The 22067-nt window shown below is 42.7% G+C and overlaps 1 protein-coding gene across 2 annotated transcripts in view; it reads right to left on the minus strand.

Moving 5' to 3' along the window:
• Nucleotides 1-21809, minus strand: part of LOC109879031 (synapsin-1-like) — a 37339-nt gene extending 15530 nt beyond the window's left edge. For both annotated transcript variants that reach the window (XM_020471233.2, XM_020471228.2), the window contains exons 1-9: nucleotides 20839-21809; nucleotides 15176-15233; nucleotides 13919-14010; nucleotides 13097-13253; nucleotides 12854-12943; nucleotides 7258-7320; nucleotides 6993-7135; nucleotides 6775-6849; nucleotides 6585-6687 (exon numbers count right to left, since the gene is read on the minus strand). In XM_020471233.2, coding sequence (XP_020326822.1) covers nucleotides 6585-6687; nucleotides 6775-6849; nucleotides 6993-7135; nucleotides 7258-7320; nucleotides 12854-12943; nucleotides 13097-13253; nucleotides 13919-14010; nucleotides 15176-15233; nucleotides 20839-21164 — 1107 coding nt within the window. In that variant the 5' untranslated portion in view covers nucleotides 21165-21809. The remainder of the gene's footprint in view (nucleotides 1-6584; nucleotides 6688-6774; nucleotides 6850-6992; nucleotides 7136-7257; nucleotides 7321-12853; nucleotides 12944-13096; nucleotides 13254-13918; nucleotides 14011-15175; nucleotides 15234-20838) is intronic.
• Between the last annotated feature and the right edge of the window lie 258 nt (nucleotides 21810-22067).

Genomic DNA, 22067 nt, shown 5'->3' on the forward strand with positions numbered 1-22067 from the left:
GCTTTTACGCCAAGCATAACGTTTTGCATTGTTGCCAAAAAGTTCAATTTTGGTTTCATCTGACCAGAGCACCTTCTTCCACATGTTTGGTGTGTCTCCCAGGTGGCTTGTGGCAAACTTTAAATGACACTTTTTATGGATATCTTTAAGAAATGGCTTTCTTCTTGCCACTCTTCCATAAAGGCCAGATTTGTGCAATATACGACTGATTGTTGTCCTATGGACAGAGTCTCCCACCTCAGCTGTAGATCTCTGCAGTTCATCCAGAGTGATCATGGGCCTCTTGGCTGCATCTCTGATCAGTCTTCTCCTTGTATGAGCTGAAAGTTTAGAGGGACGGCCAGGTCTTGGTAGATTTGCAGTGGTCTGATACTCCTTCCATTTCAATATTATCGCTTGCACAGTGCTCCTTGGGATGTTTAAAGCTTGGGAAATCTTTTTGTATCCAAATCCGGCTTTAAACTTCTTCACAACAGTATCTCGGACCTGCCTGGTGTGTTCCTTGTTCTTCATGATGCTCTCTGCGCTTTTAACGGACCTCTGAGACTATCACAGTGCAGGTGCATTTATACGGAGACTTGATTACACACAGGTGAATTGTATTTATCATCATTAGTCATTTAGGTCAACATTGGATCATTCAGAGATCCTCACTGAACTTCTGGAGAGAGTTTGCTGCACTGAAAGTAAAGGGGCTGAATAATTTTGCACGCCCAATTTTTCAGTATTTGATTTGTTAAAAAAGTTTGAAATATCCAATAAATGTCGTTCCACTTCATGATTGTGTCCCACTTGTTGTTGATTCTTCACAAAAAAATACAGTTTTATATCTTTATGTTTGAAGCCTGAAATGTGGCAAAAGGTCGCAAAGTTCAAGGGGGCCGAATACTTTCGCAAGGCACTGTAATTTGAGTCAATTGGAGGTGTACCTGTGGATGCATTTCAAGGCCTACCTTCAAACTCAGTGCCTCTTTGCTTGACATCATGGGAAAATCAAAATAACTCAGCCAAGACCTCAGAAAAAATTGTAGACCTCCACAAGTCTGATTCATCCTTGAGAGCAATTTCCAAACACCTGAAGGTACCACGTTCATCTGTACAAACAATAGTATGTATGCAAGTATAAACACCATGGGACCACGTTAGCCATCATAACGCTCAGGAAGGAGACGTGTTCTGTCTCCTAGAGATGAACATACTTTGGTGCAAAAAGAGCAAATCAGTCTCAGAACAACAGCAATGGACTTTGTGAAGATGCTGGAGGAAACAGGTACAAAAGTAACTATATCCACAGTAAAACAAGTCCTATATCGACATAAGCTGAAAGACCGCTCAGCTAGGAAGAAGCCACTGCTCCAAAACCGCCATAAAAAAGCCAGACTACGGTTTGCAACTGCACATGGGGACAAAGATCGTACTTTTTTGGAGAAATGTCCTCTGGTCTGATAAAACAAAAATGCAGGAGGGACTGGTGCACTTCACAAAATATATGGCATCATGAGGAAGGGAAATGTGGATATATTGAAGCAACATCAAGACATCAGTCAGGAAGTTAAAACTTGGGCGCAAATGGATCTTCCAAATGGACAATGACCCCAAGCATACTTCCAAAGTTGTGGCAAATGGTTTAAGGACAACAAAGTCAAGGTATTGGAGTGGCCATCACAAAGCCCTGACCTCAATCCTATAGAAAATTTGTGGGCAGAACTTAAAGTGTTTGCGAACAAGGAGGCCTACAAACCTGACTCAGTTACACCAGCTCTGTCAGGAGGAATGGGCCAAAATGTATCCAACTTATTGTGGGAAGCTTGTGGAAGGCTACCCGAAACCCAAGTTAAACAATTTAAAGGCAATGCTACCAAATACTAATTGAGTGTATGTAAACTTCTGACCCACTGGGAATGTGATGAAAGAAATAAAAGCTGAAATAAATCATTCTCTCAACTATTTCACATTCTTAAAATAAAGAATTTTTACTGGGATTAAATGTCAGGAATTGTGAAAAACTTAGTTGAAATGTACTTGGCTAAGGTGTATGTAAACTTCCGACTTCAACTGTATATAAATATTTGACTACAAAATAAGTGCACTGGGCCTTTTACTAGTGTTAGCGGACCGATATACAGTGGGGAGAACAAGTATTTGATACACTGCCGATTTTGCAGGTTTTTCTACTTACAAAGCATGTAGAGTTCTGTAATTTTTTATCATAGGTACACTTCAAATGTGAGAGACGGAATCTAAAACAAAAATCCAGAAAATCACATTGTATGATTTTTAAGTAAATCATTTGCATTTTATTGCATGACATAAGTATTTGATACATCAGAAAAGCAGAACTTAATATTTGGTACAGACACCTTTGTTTGCAATTACAGAGATCATACGTTTCCTGTAGTTCTTGACCAGGTTTGCACACACTGCAGCAGGGATTTTGGCCCACTCCTCCATACAGACCTTCTCCAGATCCTTCAGGTTTCGGGGCTGTCGCTGGGCAATACGGACTTTCAGCTCCCTCCAAAGATTTTCTATTGGGTTCAGGTCTGGAGACTGGCTAGGACACTCCAGGACCTTGAGATGCTTCTTACGGAGCCACTCCTTAGTTGCCCTGGCTATGTGTTTCGGGTCGTAGTCATGATGGAAGACCCAGCCATGACCCATCTTCAATTCTCTTACTGAGGGAAGGAGGTTGTTGGCCAAGATCTCGCGATACATGGCCCCATCCATCCTCCCCTCAATACGGTGCAGTCGTCCTGTCCCCTTTGCAGAAAAGCATCCCCAAAGAATGATGTTTCCACCTCCATGCTTCACGGTTGGGATGGTGTTCTTGGGGTTGTACTCATCCTTCTTCTTCCGCCAAACACGGCGAGTGGAGTTTAGACCAAAAAGCTCTATTTTTGTCTCATCAGACCACATGACCTTCTCCCATTCCTTCTCTGGATCATCCAGATGGTCATTGGCAAACTTCAGACGGGCCTGGACATGCGCTGGCTTGAGCGGGGGACCTTGTGTGCGCTGCAGGATTTTAATCCATGACGGCGTAGTGTGTTACAAATGGCTTTCTTTGAGACTGTGGTCCCAGCTCTCTTCAGGTCATACCGTGCCTTTCTAAGGTCTTCGAAAGCCAAGTCAACAAACAGATTACCGACCATTTCGAATCTCACCATACCTTCTCTGCTATGCAATCTGGTTTCAGAGCTGGTCATGGGTGCACCTCAGCCACGCTCAAGGTCCTAAACGATATCTTAACCGCCATCGATAAGAAACATTACTGTGCAGCCGTATTCATTGATTTGGCCAAGGCTTTCGACTCTGTCAATCACCATATCCTCATCGGCAGACTCGACAGCCTTGGTTTCTCAAATGATTGCCTCGCCTGGTTCACCAACTACTTCTCTGATAGAGTTCAGTGTGTCAAATCGGAGGGTCTGCTGTCCGGACCTCTGGCAGTCTCTATGGGGGTGCCACAGGGTTCAATTCTTGGACCGACTCTCTTCTCTGTATACATCAATGAGGTCGCTCTTGCTGCTGGTGAGTCCCTGATCCACCTCTACGCAGACGACACCATTCTGTATACTTCCGGCCCTTCTCTGGACACTGTGTTAACAACCCTCCAGGCAAGCTTCAATGCCATACAACTCTCCTTCCGTGGCCTCCAATTGCTCTTGAATGCAAGTAAAACTAAATGCATGCTCTTCAACCGATCGCTGCCTGCACCTACCCGCCTGTCCAACATCACTACTCTGGACGGCTCTGACTTAGAATACGTGGACAACTACAAATACTTAGGTGTCTGGTTAGATTGTAAACTCTCCTTCCAGACCCATATCAAACATCTCCAATCCAAAGTTAAATCTAGAATTGGCTTCCTATTTCGCAACAAAGCATCCTTCACTCATGCTGCCAAACATACCCTTGTAAAACTGACCATCCTACCAATCCTCGACTTTGGCGATGTCATTTACAAAATAGCCTCCAATACCCTACTCAACAAATTGGATGCAGTCTATCACAGTGCAATCCGTTTTATCACCAAAGCCCCATATACTACCCACCATTGCGACCTGTACGCTCTCGTTGGCTGGCCCTCGCTTCATACTCGTCGCCAAACCCACTGGCTCCATGTCATCTACAAGACCCTGCTAGGTAAAGTCCCCCCTTATCTCAGCTCGCTGGTCACCATAGCATCTCCCACCTGTAGCACACGCTCCAGCAGGTATATCTCTCTAGTCACCCCCAAAACCAATTCTTTCTTTGGCCGCCTCTCCTTCCAGTTCTCTGCTGCCAATGACTGGAACGAACTACAAAAATCTCTGAAACTGGAAACACTTATCTCCCTCACTAGCTTTAAGCACCAACTGTCAGAGCAGCTCACAGATTACTGCACCTGTACATAGCCCACCTATAATTTAGCCCAAACAACTACCTCTTTCCCAACTGTATTTAATTTAAATTTATTTATTTATTTAGCTCCTTTGCACCCCATTATTTTTTTATTTCTACTTTGCACATTCTTCCATTGCAAAACTACCATTCCAGTATTTTACTTGCTATATTGTATTTACTTTGCCATCTTGGCCTTTTTTGCCTTTACCTCCCTTCTCACCTCATTTGCTCACATTGTATGTAGACTTGTTTATACTGCATTATTGACTGTATGTTTGTTTTTACTCCATGTGTAACTCTGTGTCGTTTTATCTGTCGAACTGCTTTGCTTTATCTTGGCCAGGTCGCAATTGTAAATGAGAACTTGTTCTCAACTTGCCTACCTGGTTAAATAAAGGTAAAATAAAAATAAATAAAAAAATTGACCAGGTCCTGCTGTGTAGTTCTGGGCTGATCCCTCACCTTCCTCATGATCATTGATGCCCCACGAGGTGAGATCTTGCATGGAGCCCCAGACCGAGGGTGATTGACCGTCATCTTGAACTTCTTCCATTTTCTAATAATTGCGCCAACAGTTGTTGCCTTCTCACCAAGCTGCTTGCCTATTGTCCTGTAGCTCATCCTAGCCTTGTGCAGGTCTACAATTTAACCCTGATGTCCTTACACAGCTCTCTGGTCTTGTCCATTGTGGAGAGGTTGGAGTCTGTTTGATTGAGTGTGTGGACAGGTGTCTTTTATACAGGTAACGAATTCAAACAGGTGCAGTTAATACAGGTAATGAGTGGAGAACTAATAGGTCTGTGAGAGCCGGAATTCTTACTGGTTGGTAGGTGATCAAATACTTATGTCATGCAATAAAATGCAAATGAATTACTTAAAAATAATACAATGTGATTTTCTGGATTTTTGTTTTAGATTCCATCTCTCACATTTGAAGTGTACCTATGATAAAAATGCTTTGTAAGTAGGAAAACCTGCAAAATCGGCAGTGTTTCAAATACTTGTTCTCCCCACTGTAGATATAGTTGTTGCCTGTCCCTTCCCCTGCGATTGTCATTCTAATGGTAAGAATGGAAAGAATAAAACCCTTTCCTCAAACATTTACATCAAAAGTTGAAAAGTTATGGGCAAAGCCACAAAATATCCAAATCAAATTAAATATTTTTCTTGATCAAATAACAGGGAAAACAACCACTTTTTGTGCAGTATTAATTGTTTTCTTCCTCCAATCAAACCTAATTCTAAACTTTTCAAATATATTCCATTCTTCTTTTTGTTTATATTGTGGCTTTATTCCCACTAATATTTATGTAATTAAGCTTTCACATGCATATTTTTCTGTCTTTATAATAATAATAATACATTTGTAGAGCACATTTCCCACGCTCAATGCACATGTCAAGTTTATCGGTGTTTGAGATGATTTATTCCCTTTATTTCATGAAAATAAACTGATACGGGCCTTTATTATTTATTTTAGCTTAACTAAATGGATTTATAATGTGGTGTTTCTATTCCAAGAAAAATGTAAATACATTGTACAGTAGCCTATGTATTGCCCACCTAAAACATCTGTTTATACGTTAGAAGTTCTTCAAAATGGAAACTACATATCCTAATGTTAGAAAGTAGAATATAAACTAGATATAAGCTACTCTGGGTGGGGTAGGCTAAATAATTACAACCAAAAAATGCTAGACAGAGCTTACCCAGAGCTTGTGGCTGAGCAGTACCAGAGTGAAATTGGAGCAGGAGAGAAGCTGCTCAATTACTCTCTGCTCCTTGCTCCACATTCGCCCACTTACATGCTTTGGCCTTCAGCCCTGCTTTAGGCTATCAAAAAACGGTCTATTCATAATCATATCAATGGATGGAATCAGTGAATGAATGGCTACAGCAACCATTATACGGTCTGACAAGCTGCATAACAAATTAGGCCTAATTAGACAAAGGAACAATGAAGTTGTTTCGAACGAGATACTAAGATGTTCAAATAAGATATTCTCTCATTCAAACGAGATAATTACAAGAGTCTACGTATGATTATTTTTGGGGGTCTTGGGCTTCACGGCTTCCGTAAAATAGTTTTAAATTTTTTTTTATAAAAAAACATGCGAAATAAGAAAGAAAACTGGAGAGTGTAAGCTATATAATAAGTATAAGAGCAAAATTGTTAACAATGCTTCTAATCATTTTACCTCTATAATGTAATCCTTGCCATCTTTTCCATGCAGAGCCTCCACAGCGCACATATCCAAACCGCCAAACACCTCAGAGCAGGAGTCCACCCACATCCGATACCTACGATGTTGGAGAACACTGCTAGTAACTACTAAACACACGGCTGTCTGTCTGATGCACAAAAGCCCAGTCTGTGTTAACACTCACCTGTCTGACATGGCTATCTGTTCCAGCATAGCTGAACCAGTGTTGGTTTTCCAGTTCCCTGAAATTGATGTGCGCCTGATAAACAGACAAGATCTACCGTTTACCATGTTCTCTTTTGATCATATTATTCACATCAATGTTGGGATATGCAGAATAAATTATCTGTAGAATGGATTGACCTCAGTCACCACAACAAGGAGCTTATTTTTTTCACTTACATGTAGGCCTTGTAATTGTCTCCAATCTTCTGGATGCGAACATCATACTTTGCATCGATGAAAGGTTCAGATGTGGCATAGGTCTTGGTCAGGGCAACAACACTGGCAATATCTTGGAAGTCATATTGATTGTCCACTTTCACCTGCAGGGTAAAGTCATGATTGAATAAGATTATGTCAATAGTATTGATTTGTGAAGCATAAACACTAATCCAGGCCTACTTTGTATAATTTAAAATAAGTAACAAGAGCAGTCCAGTCCTACCTTCCCTATCCCTGAGTGGGCGTGGCCCATTTTCACCACCACAGGGAAACCAGGAGTGGTAATCTGCAGCAAAAGACAACACAACATCCCCATTGGAAAACGTCATACTACACAGGCTCCAAACATGCAGGTAGGTTTGTTTGACTAAAGAGAATGTATAGCACAGCATTTCTTAGTAAATTGCTAACTGAGTAAACTGTAAACTCAAATTGAGCTGCTGTTATTTGCTAAATGTGCCAGGATGCAGTTAAATAACAAAGTATCATCACGTTTTAATGTGCATTCGGAAAGCAGGTTTTGTTACATTTTGTTACGTTACACCCTTATTCTAAAAATGATTCAATTACTTATTTTTCTCATAAATCTATACACAACACCCAATAATCACAAAATGAAAGCAGTTTTTCACAAATTTTTGCAAATGATTACAAATAAAAAACAGAAATACCGTATTTACATAAGTATTCAGACCCTTTGCTATTATGAGACTCGAAATTGAGCTCAGTTGCATTCTGTTTCCATTGATCATCCTTGAGATGTTTCTACAACTTGATTGGAATCCACCTGTGGTAAATTCAATTGATTGGTCATGATTTGGAAAGGCACACACCTGTCTATTTAAGGTCAAACAGTTGACAGTGCATGTCAGAGCAAAAACCAAGCCATGAGGTCGTAGCTCTGAGACAGGATTTTGTCGAGGCACAGATCTGGGGAAGGGTACCAAAAAAGTTTGCAGTAAAATGTTTGCAGTTCCCATTCTTAAATGGAAGAAGTTAAGAACCACCATGACTCTTCCAAGAGCTGGCCGCCAGGACAAACTGAACAAACGGGGGAGAAGGGCTTTGGTCAGGGAGGTGACTAAGAACCTGATGGTGACTCTAACGGAGCTCCAGAGTTCCTCTGTGGCGGGAGAACCATCCAGAAGGACAACCATCTCTGCAGCACTCCACCAATCAGGCCTTTATGGTAGAGTGGCCAGACTGAAGCCACTCCTCAGTAAAAAGCACATGACAGCCCGCTTGGAGTACTCTCAGACCATGAGATTACAGAATTCTTTGGTCTGATGAAACCAAGATTGAACTCTTTGGCCCTGAATGCCAAGTGTCACGTCTGGAGGATACCTGGCACCATCCCTAGGGTAAAGCATGGTGGTGGCAACATCATACTGTGGGGATGTTTTTCAGCTACAGGGACTAGGAGACTAGTCAGGATCGAGGGAAAGATGAACGGAGCAAAGTACAGCGAGATCCTTGATGAAACCTGCTCCAGAGTGCTCAGGACCTCAGACTGGGGGTAAACATTCACCTTCCAACAGGAGAACAACCTTAAGCACACAGCCAAGACATCACAGGAGTGGCTTCGGGACTAGTCTCTGAATGTTCTTGAGTGGCCCAGCCAGAGCCCGGACATGAACCCGATCGAACATCTCTGGAGAGACCAGAAAATAGCTGTGCAGCGACGCTCCCCATCCAACCTGACAGCGCATAAGAGGATCTTTCGAGAATGGGATAAACTCCCCAAATACAGGTGCGCCAAGCTTGTAGCGTCATACCCGAGGCTGTAATCGCTGCAAAAGGTGCTTTAACAAAGTACTGCGTAAAGGGTATGAATACCTATGTAAATGTATGAATATGTGTGAATATGCTGAGGCGCCGACAGAGATGGCCGCCTCGCTTCACGTTCCTAGGAAACTATGCAGTTTTTTGTTTTTTTTACGTGTTATTTCTTACATTAGTACCCCAGGTCATCTTAGGTTTCATTACATACAGTCGAGAAGAACTACTGAATATAAGATCAGCGTCAACTCACCATCAGTACGACCAAGAATATGTTTTTCGCGACGCGGATCCTGTGTTCTGCCTTACAAACAGGACAACGGAGTGGATTCCATGCAGCGACCCCAAAAAACGACTCTGAAAGAGAGGGAAACGAGGCGGTCTTCTGGTCAGACTCCGGAGACGGGCACACCGTGCACCACTCCCTAGCATTCTTCTTGCCAATGTCCAGTCTCTTGACAACAAGGTTGATGAAATCCGAGCAAGGGTAGCATTCCAGAGGGACATCAGAGACTGTAACGTTCTTTGCTTCACGGAAACATGGCTAACCGGAGAGACGCTATCCGAAGGGGTGCAGCCAACAGGTTTCTCCACGCATCGCGCCGACAGAAACAAACATCTTTCTGGTAAGAAGAGGGGCCTTATGAGTATGAGTATGCCTTATGGCCAACGTGACATGGTGTGATGAAAGAAACATACAGGAACTCAAATCCTTCTGTTCACCTGATTTAGAATTCCTCACAATCAAATGTAGACCGCATTATCTACCAAGAGAATTCTCTTCGATTATAATCACAGCCGTATATATCCCCCCCCCCCCAAGCAGACACATCGATGGCTCTGAACGAACTTTATTTAACTCTCTGCAAACTGGAAACGATTTATCCGGAGGCATTCATTGTAGCTGGGGATTTTAACAAGGCTAATCTGAAAACAAGACTCCCTAAATTTTATCAGCATATCGATTGCGCAACCAGGGGTGGAAAGACCTTGAATCATTGTTACTCTAACTTCCGCGACGCATATAAGGCCCTGCCCTGCCCCCCTTTCGGAAAAGCTGACCACGACTCCATTTTGTTGATCCCTGCCTACAGACAGAAACTAAAACAAGAGGCTCCCACGCTGAGGTCTGTCCAACGCTGGTCCGACCAAGCTGACTCCACACTCCAAGACTGCTTCCATCACGTGGACTGGGAGATGTTTCGTATTGCGTCAGATAACAACATTGACGAATACGCTGATTCGGTGTGCGAGTTCATTAGAACGTGCGTTGAAGTTGTCGTTCCCATAGCAACGATTAAAACATTCCCTAACCAGAAACCGTGGATTGATGGCAGCATTCGTGTGAAACTGAAAGCGCGAACCACTGCTTTTAATCAGGGCAAGGTGTCTGGTAACATGACCGAATACAAACAGTGCAGCTATTCCCTCCGCAAGGCTATCAAACAAGCTAAGCGCCAGTACAGAGACAAAGTAGAATCTCAATTCAACGGCTCAGACACAAGAGGTATGTGGCAGGGTCTACAGTCAATCACGGACTACAGGAAGAAATCCAGCCCAGTCACGGACCAGGATGTCTTGCTCCCAGGCAGACTAAATAACTTTTTTGCCCGCTTTGAGGACAATACAGTGCCACTGACACGGCCTGCAACGAAAACATGCGGTCTCTCCTTCACTGCAGCCGAGGTGAGTAAGACATTTAAACGTGTTAACCCTCGCAAGGCTGCAGGCCCAGACGGCATCCCCAGCCGCGCCCTCAGAGCATGCGCAGACCAGCTGGCCGGTGTGTTTACGGACATATTCAATCAACCCCTATACCAGTCTGCTGTTCCCACATGCTTCAAGAGGGCCACCATTGTTCCTGTTCCCAAGAAAGCTAAGGTAACTGAGCTAAACGACTACCGCCCCGTAGCACTCACATCCGTCATCATGAAGTGCTTTGAGAGACTAGTCAAGGACCATATCACCTCCACCCTACCTGACACCCTAGACCCACTCCAATTTGCTTACCGCCCAAATAGGTCCACAGACGATGCAATCTCAACCACACTGCACACTGCCCTAACCCATCTGGACAAGAGGAATACCTATGTGAGAATGCTGTTCATCGACTACAGCTCGGCATTCAACACCATAGTACCCTCCAAGCTCGTCATCAAGCTCGAGACCCTGGGTCTCGACCCCGCCCTGTGCAACTGGGTACTGGACTTCCTGACGGGCCGCCCCCAGGTGGTGAGGGTAGGCAACAACATCTCCTCCCCGCTGATCCTCAACACTGGGGCCCCACAAGGGTGCGTTCTGAGCCCTCTCCTGTACTCCCTGTTCACCCACGACTGCGTGGCCACGCACGCCTCCAACTCAATCATCAAGTTTGCGGACGACACAACAGTGGTAGGCTTGATTACCAACAACGACGAGACGGCCTACAGGGAGGAGGTGAGGGCCCTCGGAGTGTGGTGTCAGGAAAATAACCTCACACTCAACGTCAACAAAACTAAGGAGATGATTGTGGACTTCAGGAAACAGCAGAGGGAACACCCCCCTATCCACATCGATGGAACAGTAGTGGAGAGGGTAGCAAGTTTTAAGTTCCTCGGCATACACATCACAGACAAACTGAATTGGTCCACTCACACAGACAGCATCGTGAAGAATGCGCAGCAGCGCCTCTTCAACCTCAGGAGGCTGAAGAAATTCGGCTTGTCACCAAAAGCACTCACAAACTTCTACAGATGCACAATCGAGAGCATCCTGGCGGGCTGTATCACCGCCTGGTATGGCAACTGCACCGACCTCAACCGTAAGGCTCTCCAGAGGGTAGTGAGGTCTGCACAACGCATCACCGGGGGCAAACTACCTGCCCTCCAGGACACCTACACCACCCGATGCTACAGGAAGGCCATAAAGATCATCAAGGACATCAACCACCCGAGCCACTGCCTGTTCACCCTGCTGTCATCCAGAAGGCGAGGTCAGTACAGGTGCATCAAAGCTGGGACCGAGAGACTGAAAAACAGCTTCTATCTCAAGGCCATCAGACTGTTAAACAGCCACCACTAACATTGAGTGGCTGCTGCCAACACACTGTCAATGACACTGACTCAACTCCAGCCACTTTAATAATGGGATTTGATGGGAAATGATGTAAATATATCACTAGCCACTTTAAACAATGCTACCTTATATAATGTTACTTACCCTACATTATTCATCTCATATGCATACGTATATACTGTACTCTATATCATCGACTGCATCCTTATGTAATACATGTATCACTAGCCACTTTAACTATGCCACTTTGTTTACATACTCATCTCATATGTTATACTGTACTTGATATCATCTACTGTATCTTGCCTATGCTGCTCTGTACCATCACTCATTCATATATCCTTATGTACATATTCTTTATCCCCTTACACTGTGTATAAGACAGTAGTTTTTTGGAATTGTTAGTTAGATTACTTGTTCGTTATTACTGCATTGTCGGAACTAGAAGCACAAGCATTTCGCTACACTCGCATTAACATCTGCTAAGCATGTGTATGTGACAAATAAAATGTGATTTGATTTGATTTGATTTGGCATCATGAGCCCAAACAGCAGCAGTAAAACTTTCAGAGTAATGGAGCGATTCATGTTGATCATTGAGGCGAGCTGCGCCGAGAGCAGGCCAGCGACTGCAGGTGTGGAGGGGGGCAGCACTGCGGCTGCACAGACACTGATCTCATTGCAGCGCTACTGAGGGGATCCATAGGGCGCAGGAATAATCAAACCCACTCTGGCTCTACTGCAACCTGTACACATGAACCCTCAGTCTGATCAAAGACAATGTTAAGATTGATTGTTGTGATAGATCTGAGATGGATTATTGATGTGTGCTAGCTACTCCTTTGCCCTTTTCTTACTGGACACAGAAATGTGTTATTCAAACAGAAGGGCCACCTAATAGTCTTTGCTTAGGTCTGTTTAGTGTGAAAACATGGCCATGTCGTGGTGGGGGAGGAGTAGAGGGAAGCAGATGGCAGAACACCCACCATTTCTCTGTGGTTGGGATAGTAAACCTGCTCGATCAGTGGGAATTCCTCTGGTCCAAGTTGCTTGTACAATCTCACCATATTAGCAAACTGAAACGAGACACGATAATACACAAGAGGTGACCTTTTCAGTTAAATCAAAAGTCATGATCTGTCTAGCAGTCATGGCTGTTTACTTGAATTAGATTAGGCTCAGAAAGCAAATAACAAAAAATTGAATCTGCTTTATATTGCCACGCTTACCACCCATGGTTTGTCACAGAAGTTGTAGACAGAGTGTAGAGAGTTTACACCCGCGAGACCAGCATACTGTAACCCAATCACTATGTGTCGGTGGTCTCCATTCTTGGCCATACTGAAGGCATGCTGCCTAACCAGCACAAAGTCTGGCCGGAAACACCTTGGAAAATGTTTAAATCACACATTACCAATACATTATATTCAAACAGACATGTCAACATTTTATTCTGGCTTTTGCACTTGAAAATTACAAGAATCATGCATATCTTGTAACATAAGCAATCAGGACACACTTATGATATTGTCACGCCCTGATCTGTTTCACCTGTTCCTGTGATTGTCTCCACCCCCTCCAGGTGTCGCTTATTTTCCCCAGTGTATTTATCCCTGTGTTTCCTGTCTCTCTGTGCCAGTTCGTCTTGTATGTTAGTCAAGTCAACCAGCGTGTTTTTACCGTTCTCCTTTTGCTATTCTCTAGTTTATAGTCTTCCCGGTTTTGACCCCTGCCTGACTCTGGACTACTTTCCCACCTGCTTGATCATCCTGCCTGCCCTGACCTTGATCCTGCCTGCCCTGACCTTGATTCTGCCTGCCCTCTGGTACCTTTTGGACCTTTTGGACCTTTTGAACTGGTTTTGACCCATTTGACTGTCCACGACCATTCTCTTGCATTACCCTTTTGGATTAATAAATATTGTAAGACTCCAACAATCTGCCTCATGTGTCTGCATCTGGGTCTAGCCTTGTGTCATGATAGATATTTGTGTCTGATTATCTTAAACATCATGTAGAACACTGTATTCAAAGGATGTACAGTAGACTTACTTGGTGACCTTGGTTCCATTCCGGATTGCTTCGATATCAACACTATAGCCCCCTGTAGCATGCGCTATTAGGTCGATTTCAGAGAAGTCAGCCTGAGTGGACAACATCCGTGTCAATCCCAGTCAAACCTCAATGTGATCATAACAGGGACATATTAAAGTTATAGTTCACTGCAAAAATCTATGTTTTCCAGGCTTGATGAAATTAGATTTTTTCCATTTCTTTGGAGTTGAGACAGGTGGCTCTACAAAATAGATGGTGTGGAACATTGATTCATCTTCACATTAGCCCACTTAAGAGATCAGATTTGTCTGACAGACTTTGATTTTGGAGTGAACTACTGTATTACTTCAATGGCTTTGTCCCCAAAAACTGAGGCAGAAGGTAGCCATTATCACCTCCACAGATAATGAGACATTCATTGCACAGGGCTCTTCCTGCTGAGACTCATGGGGTGCATAGTGGAAACACTCTAATGCAACATAAAAGGAGCGGACAGAAATAGGAGACATTGAAAATGCCGGTAGAGAAAATAATCCAGAAGCATTTTCAAGTCTCCTTTTACAAAGCACAGAGGGTAGCATTAACTTCATTGTTCTATTAAGCCACCACAGGGTATAAATGTTTTGGGGTCCATGAGATCATTTTATTTTCCATGGATATTGTTAGCAGATTCAGAGTGACCTATTTCCTCAATATATTTGACAAATATGACAACATTATTATCTCACTTGATAATTATCCAACTGTCAGTCCACTTAACATAGTTCAACTATACAGTATGTGCATGTCTTGGGATTTCTTTGAATCATTGTTTATTGCATACAGTAAGTGCAGGTGTGCAGCACCCATGTACGCTCCTAGAAAAAACGGTTTCAAACGGGTTCTTCAGCTGTTCCCTTTGAAAAACCCTTTTTGGTTCCGGGTATACCTATTTTGGGTTCCATGTAGAAACCTCTGTGTATAGGGTTTTTACATGGAACCCAAAAGAGTTCTACCTGGAACCAAAAAATATTTTAAAAAGGGTTCCCCTTTGGCGACAGCTGAAGAAGCGTTTTAGGTTCTAGATAGCACCTTTTTTTCTAAGAGTGTAGATGCAGGGGTTGTCTATCTGTGTGGTTCAAGCCCTGTACTCAATAAAACCCATCATGAGATGACCTGTGAGTTTCATTGGCTGTTCTATAACCTCAAATCTCCTCTCTCCATCTCTGATATCAAATATACAATTAAAATAACAAAGGTGAACGAGCAACCCACCTGTTCCACCTTAATGTCGAATTCACCATGAACCTTTTTACCTTTGAAGACCTTTACCCTAGAGAAGAAAGGCAAGAGAAAATATTTTAATTGCATAAAAACTAGGACTACTTTGGAGAGTAGTTTTGTAATGCTATTTCACAAGCATACTCGATGTACAGTGCCTTCAGAAAGTATTCACACCCCTTGACCTTTTTTCACATTTTGTTGTGTTACAGCCTGTTTACAAATTAATACAAAAATGACAAGCTGAGTCAATAAGTATTCAACCCAATTTTTATGGCAAGCCTAAATAAATTCTGGAGTAAAAATGTGCTTAACAAGTCACATAATAAGTTGCATGGACTCCCTCTGTATGAAATAATAAAGTGTGACATTATTTTTTAATGACTAACTCTTCTCTGTACCCTACACAAACAATTACAGTATGTTCGGAAAGTATTCAGACCCCTTGACTTTTTCCACATTTTGTTACGTTACTGCCTTGTTCTAAAATAGATCAAATAGAAGATTTTCCTCATCAATCTACACACATTATCCCAAAATGACAAAGCGAAAACAGGTTTTTAGAAATCTTTGAAAATGTATTTAAAAAAAACTGTGGCCTCCATTCTTAAATGGAAGAAGTTTCAGACCACCAAGACTCTTCCTTAAGCTGGTCGTCCGGCCAAACTGAGCAATTGGAGGAGAAGGGCCTTGGTCAGGGTGGTGACCAAGAACCTGATGGTCACTCTGACAGAGTCCTAGAGTTCCTATGTGGAGATGGGAGAAACTTCCAGAAGGACAACCATCTCTGTAGCACTCTAGCAATCAGGCCTTTATGGTAGAGTGGCCAGACAGAAGCCACTCCTCAGTAAAAGGCACATGACAGCCTGCTTAGAGTTTGCCAAAAGGCACCTAAAGGACTCTCAGACCATGAGAAACAAAATTCTCTGGTCTGATGAAACAATATTGAACTCTGGCCTGAAAGCCAAGTGTCACGTCTGAAGGAAATCTGGCACCATCCCTACGGTGAAGCATGGTGGTGGCAGGATCATGCTGTGGGGATGCTTTTCAGCGGCAGGGACTGGGAGACAGGATTGAGTCAGGATGGGGTCAGGATAGTCAGGATTGAGGAGTGCCCATTGGGTTCTTGGTCACCTCACTGACCAAGGCCCTTCTCCTCCAACTGCTCAGTTTGGCCGGGCGACCAACTCTAGGAAGAGTCTTGGTGGTTCAAAACTTCTTCCATTTATGAATGATTGTGGCCACTGTGTTCTTTGGGACCTTCAACGCTGCAGACATTTTTTGGTACCCTTCCCCAGATCTGTGACTCGAAAACAATCCTGTTTCGGAGCTCTATGGACAAGTCCTTCTAACTCATGGCTTGGTTTTTGTTCTGACATGCACTGCCAACTGTTGGAACTTACAGAATATAGAGAGGTGTGCATCTTTTCAAATCATGTCCAATAAATTTAATTTACCACAGGTGGACTCCAATCAAGTTGTATAAACATATCAAGGATGATCAATGAAAACAGGATTCACCTGAGCTCAATTTCAAGTCTCATCGCAAAGGGTCTGAATAATTATATACATACGTTTTTTTTCAAAAAAAATTCTAAATTTCTAAAAACCTGTATTCGCTTTGTCATTATGGATGTTGTGTATAGGATTGATGAAGAAAAAAACAGTTTAATACATTTTAGGATAAGGTTGTAATGTAACAAAATGTGGATAAAGTTAAGGGGTCTGAATATTTTCCGAAGGCACTGATACTGTAAGGTCCCTCAGTCAAGCAGTGAATTTCAAACTTCAATTCAACCACAAAGACCAAGGTGGTTATCCAACGACTGGCAAATAAGTACACCTATTGGTAGATGGGTAAAAAAGCAGACCTTGAATATCCCTTTGTACATGGTGAAGTTATTAATTGCACTTTGGATGGTGTATCGATGCACCCTGTCACTACAAAGATACAGGCGTCCTTCCTAACTCAATTTCTGGAGAGGAAGGAAACCGCTCAGGGACGTCGCCATGAGACCAATGGCGACTGTAAACAGTTACAGAGTTTGATGGCTGTGATAGGAAAAAACTGAGGATGGATCGACAACATTGTAGTTACTCTACAATACTAACCTAAATGACAGAGTGAAAAGAAGGAAGTCTGTACAGAATAAAAATATTTGAAAACAAGCATCCTGTTGCAATAGGCACTAAAGTAAAACAGCAAAAAATGTGTCAAAGAAATTAACTTGAATACAAAGTGTTCTAAGCACAGGCAGAATTCTAGAGGAGAACCTGGTTCAGTCTGCCTTCCAACAAAGAGACAAATTCACATTTCAGCAAGACAATAACCTAAAACACAAGCCCAAATATACAATGGAGTTGCTTACCAAGATATCATTGAATGTTCCAGAGTGGCCTAGTCATAGTTTTGACTTAAATCGTCGTGAAAATCTATGGCAAGACTTGAAAATGGCTGTCTAGCAATGATCAACAACCAACAGAACAGAGTTTTAAGAATTTTTGAAAGAATAATGAACAAATATTGTACAATCCATGTGTGCAAAGCTCTTAGAGACTTACCCAGAAAAACTCACAGCTGTAATCGCCGCCAAAGATGATTCTAACATGTATTGAGTCAGGGGTGTGAATACTTATGTAAATGAGATATTTTTGTATTTCATTTTCAATAAATTTGCTAAAAAATTTAATAACATGTTTTCACTTTGTCATTATGGTGTATTGTGTGTAGATGGGTGAAAATCTACTTTATCGATTTTGTATTCAGGCTGTAACACAACAAGAAGTAAAATAAGTCAAGGGGTATGAATACTTTCTGAAGTAACTGTAGGTATACATGTATTATCAAATAAAACGGACCCAGTTTAACACACTGGAAAGGAACATGAACTATCATGGACCAAGAAATCATCATGGTATCTTACACTTTTGGCCTAAGGTAAATACTTAATCAGTGGGGCTCTCATATGGGCTGATAAGCAGACCAAAAAACATTACATTCTGAATGCGTCATAATTTGGTCTGACAGAAGCATTTGAATATGTAGCCTAGGCTAGTTTACCATGCCTGGCACAAGTGAGGCTATCTGGAATGTGCAGGTGGTGCAGAAGAGCAATTGCACCATTTGCATTGCCCAAGACATCTTCATTATTTCGGTGGCCTATGTACAGTGGGGCGAAAAAGTATTTAGTCAGCCACCAATTGTGCAAGTTCTCCCACTTAAAAAGATGAGAGAGGCCTGTAATTTTCATCATAGGTACACTTCAACTATTACAGACAAAATTTGAAAAAAAATCTGAAAATCACATTGTAGGATTTTTAATGAATTTATTTGCAAATTATGGTGGAAAATAAGTACAGTGCCTTGCGAAAGTATTCGGCCCCCTTGAACTTTGCGACCTTTTGCCACATTTCAGGCTTCAAACATAAAGATATAAAACTGTATTTTTTTGTGAAGAATCAACAACAAGTGGGACACAATCATGAAGTGGAACGACATTTATTGGATATTTCAAACTTTTTTAACAAATCAAAAACTGAAAAATTGGGCGTGCAAAATTATTCAGCCCCCTTAAGTTAATACTTTGTAGCGCCACCTTTTGCTGCGATTACAGCTGTAAGTCGCTTGGGGTATGTCTCTATCAGTTTTGCACATCGAGAGACTGACATTTTTTCCCATTCCTCCTTGCAAAACAGCTCGAGCTTAGTGAGGTTGGATGGAGAGCATTTGTGAACAGCAGTTTTCAGTTCTTTCCACAGATTCTCGATTGGATTCAGGTCTGGACTTTGACTTGGCCATTCTAACACCTGGATATGTTTATTTTTTAACCTGCAGGATTTGAGTCCCTGGCGGTGTAGTGTGTTACTGATGGTAGGCTTTGTTACTTTGGTCCCAGCTCTCTGCAGGTCATTCATTAGGTCCCCCGTGTGGTTCTGGGATTTTTGCTCACCGTTCTTGTGATCATTTTGACCCCACGGGGTGAGATCTTGCGTGGAGCCCCAGATCGAGGGAGATTATCAGTGGTCTTGTATGTCTTCCATTTCCTAATAATTGCTCCCACAGTTGATTTCTTCAAACCAAGCTGCTTACCTATTGCAGATTCAGTCTTCCCAGCCTGGTGCAGGTCTACAATTTTGTTTCTGGTGTCCTTTGACAGCTCTTTGGTCTTGGCCATAGTGGAGTTTGGGGTGTGACTGTTTGAGGTTGTGGACAGGTGTCTTTTATACTGATAACAAGTTCAAACAGGTGCCATTAATACAGGTAACGAGTGGAGGACAGAGGAGCCTCTTAAAGAAGAAGTTACAGGTCTGTGAGAGCCAGAAATCCTGCTTGTTTGTAGGTGACCAAATACTTGTTTTCCACCATAATTTGCAAATAAATTCATTAAAAATCCTACAATGTGATTTTCAGGATTTTTTTGTTTCTCATTTTGTCTGTCATCGTTGAAGTGTACCTATGATGAAAATTACAGGCCTCTCTCATCTTTTTAAGTGGGAGAACTTGCACAATTGGTGGCTGACTAAATACTTTTTTGCCCCACTGTAGGTGTGATAATAACTGTGGATAGCATTGATCAACACTGATTGTACAAAACATCAGGATCACCTGCTCTTTCCATGACATAGACTGACCAGGTGAATCAGGGGAATCCTGGTGAAGCTATGATCCCTTATTGATGTCACTCATTAAATCCACTTCAATCAGTGTAGATGAAGGGGAGCAGACAGGTTAAATAATGATTTTTAAGCCTTGAGATAGTTGCGACATGGATTGTGTATGTGTGCCATTCAAACGGTGAATGGGCAAGACAAAATATTTCAGCGCCTTTGAACGGGGTATGGTAGTAGGTGCCAGGCGCACCGGTTGAAGTGTGTCAAGAACTGCAACCCTGCTGGATTTTCACGCTCAACAGTTTCCCGTATGTATCAAAAATGGCCACCACCCAAAGGACATCCACAACTGTGGGAAGCATTGGAGTCAACATTGGCCAGCATCCCTGTGGAATGCTTTTGACACCTTGTAGAGCCCATCCCCCAACAAATTGAGGCTATTCTGATTGCAAAAGGGGGTGCAACTCAATATTAGGAAGGTGTTCCTAATGTTTTATTCACTCAGTGTACACTGTAGTATGCAGCAGTTGGGCGGCAGGTAGCCTGGCGGTTAAGAGCGTGTGGACAGTAACCGAAAGGTCGCTGGTTTGAATCCCGGAGCCGACTAGGTGAAAGGCACTTAACTCTAATTGCTCCTGTAAATAAGAGCGTCTGCTAAATTAGTCAAATGTGGTCTCGTTGTGTGTGTGTTACTATCCTTGTGGGAACCAAACAATTGATTCGCATTCAAAATCCTAACCCTTAACCCCTAACCCAACCATAACGCCTAACCTAACCACACATTCTAACCTAATTGTAACCCTATCCCTAAACTTAACCCCTAAGCCTAAAATAACTTTTTTCCTTGTGGGGACGGGCGAAATGTCCCCACTTGTCAGAATATTCCTTGTTTTACTATCCTTGTGAGGATATGTGTGCCTGTGTGTTATGACCATAGTAAAGATGAATTATATCCTAATGACGTTATGTTTCTTGGGAGCATACTGACACCCATTTGAGTCTAGACATGGGCCATAACGTGCAACCTTACACAGTACTCTCCTTACCAGTCTGTTTGTTGGTCATCAATTACCAGGAGTATCTTGGCACCAGAGGCAACGCCTGCTTTGTCTGCTACCTCGGTGACTTTCTCAGCAACAGCAGCAGTGGTTTGTTTGACAGCTTTAGTAAAGGAAGATAAAAATCCAGCTCCGGCTCCGCTGCCAGTGCCCTCCGACTGCTGGTTGGTAGACAGACGCCTCTCCGGTGGTCCAGGCGACACTACTGCAGGGTCTTGCTGCGGCAGGTCAGGGCGTTGTAGATCAGTCATGTACCCATTTGGCAAATTGGACATAAAATTGCTGTCCGACAGCCGACGACGCAGGTAATTCATGTTGAAAATGTTTGGCTACGAAAAGGTGTATGTATGGCGAATCCTCCTTTCTGATGCAAATGTATGAATTCGCCTACCAATAGCCTATAACACTATTTTGACATTTGAATCGAAGGATCAGTTGGAAATGTATCAACCCTGAGTCGCAGAAGAAAAAAAAACAAGTTACGTCGTTAAAATAGGTATCTCCATAAAATTATTTTATTTCCAAATCGATAGATGGATTGGCCTGTATCCCCTTCAAGGTTCAGACCTCTTCAATTGACTCGAAGAAGGATTATCGGTCACGATGAGAAACACACAGTCAACACGAATATCTAAGCTTCGCCTACCTCCAATTGTCCAAATTCGAGCCGTATCCAACAAAACATTAGTGAGTGGCTGCGTAAAATAGATAACATTTGAGTCTGGCATCCACGTTCACTGACCAAACAGGCCGTGCTTCGGTCTCTTTTCTAGGGAACGGAGGTTCCGTGATTTACATTTGTGTTTCCAGAATTTGTCTTATTGCATCACCCCTATCCAATCTTTCCTTCGAGGTTCGGCGCAGTTTTCCCGTCTATCCTGCGTCACTCCCTTGCATCCCTTTGAGAGGAGAGGGGCAGGTTGGAATGAGGGGTGGTGCTGAGGAGATACGATTGAGGGGCGTTGCTCTCCTGTCGGGAGAAGGACTGCGGGTACCCCCATACAGGAAATGCGCCATATGTTGCCTATGCTCGTGATGAATTTAAAAAAGTTAATGAAGAAGTAATAGCCTAATAGCTATTACTGCCTTAGGCAGTTGTTCAGATTTTGATATTCAAGGATAGTAATGGATTTTGGAGAATTGTGTGATACATTATCATAGGCTGCACATTTATAGACAAAGCAAAGAGGGATTGTTGCTGATAGCTGGACTTTTCT

The sequence above is a fragment of the Oncorhynchus kisutch genome, linkage group LG3, assembly GCF_002021735.2.
Source record: "Oncorhynchus kisutch isolate 150728-3 linkage group LG3, Okis_V2, whole genome shotgun sequence".
Taxonomy (NCBI): domain Eukaryota; kingdom Metazoa; phylum Chordata; class Actinopteri; order Salmoniformes; family Salmonidae; genus Oncorhynchus; species Oncorhynchus kisutch.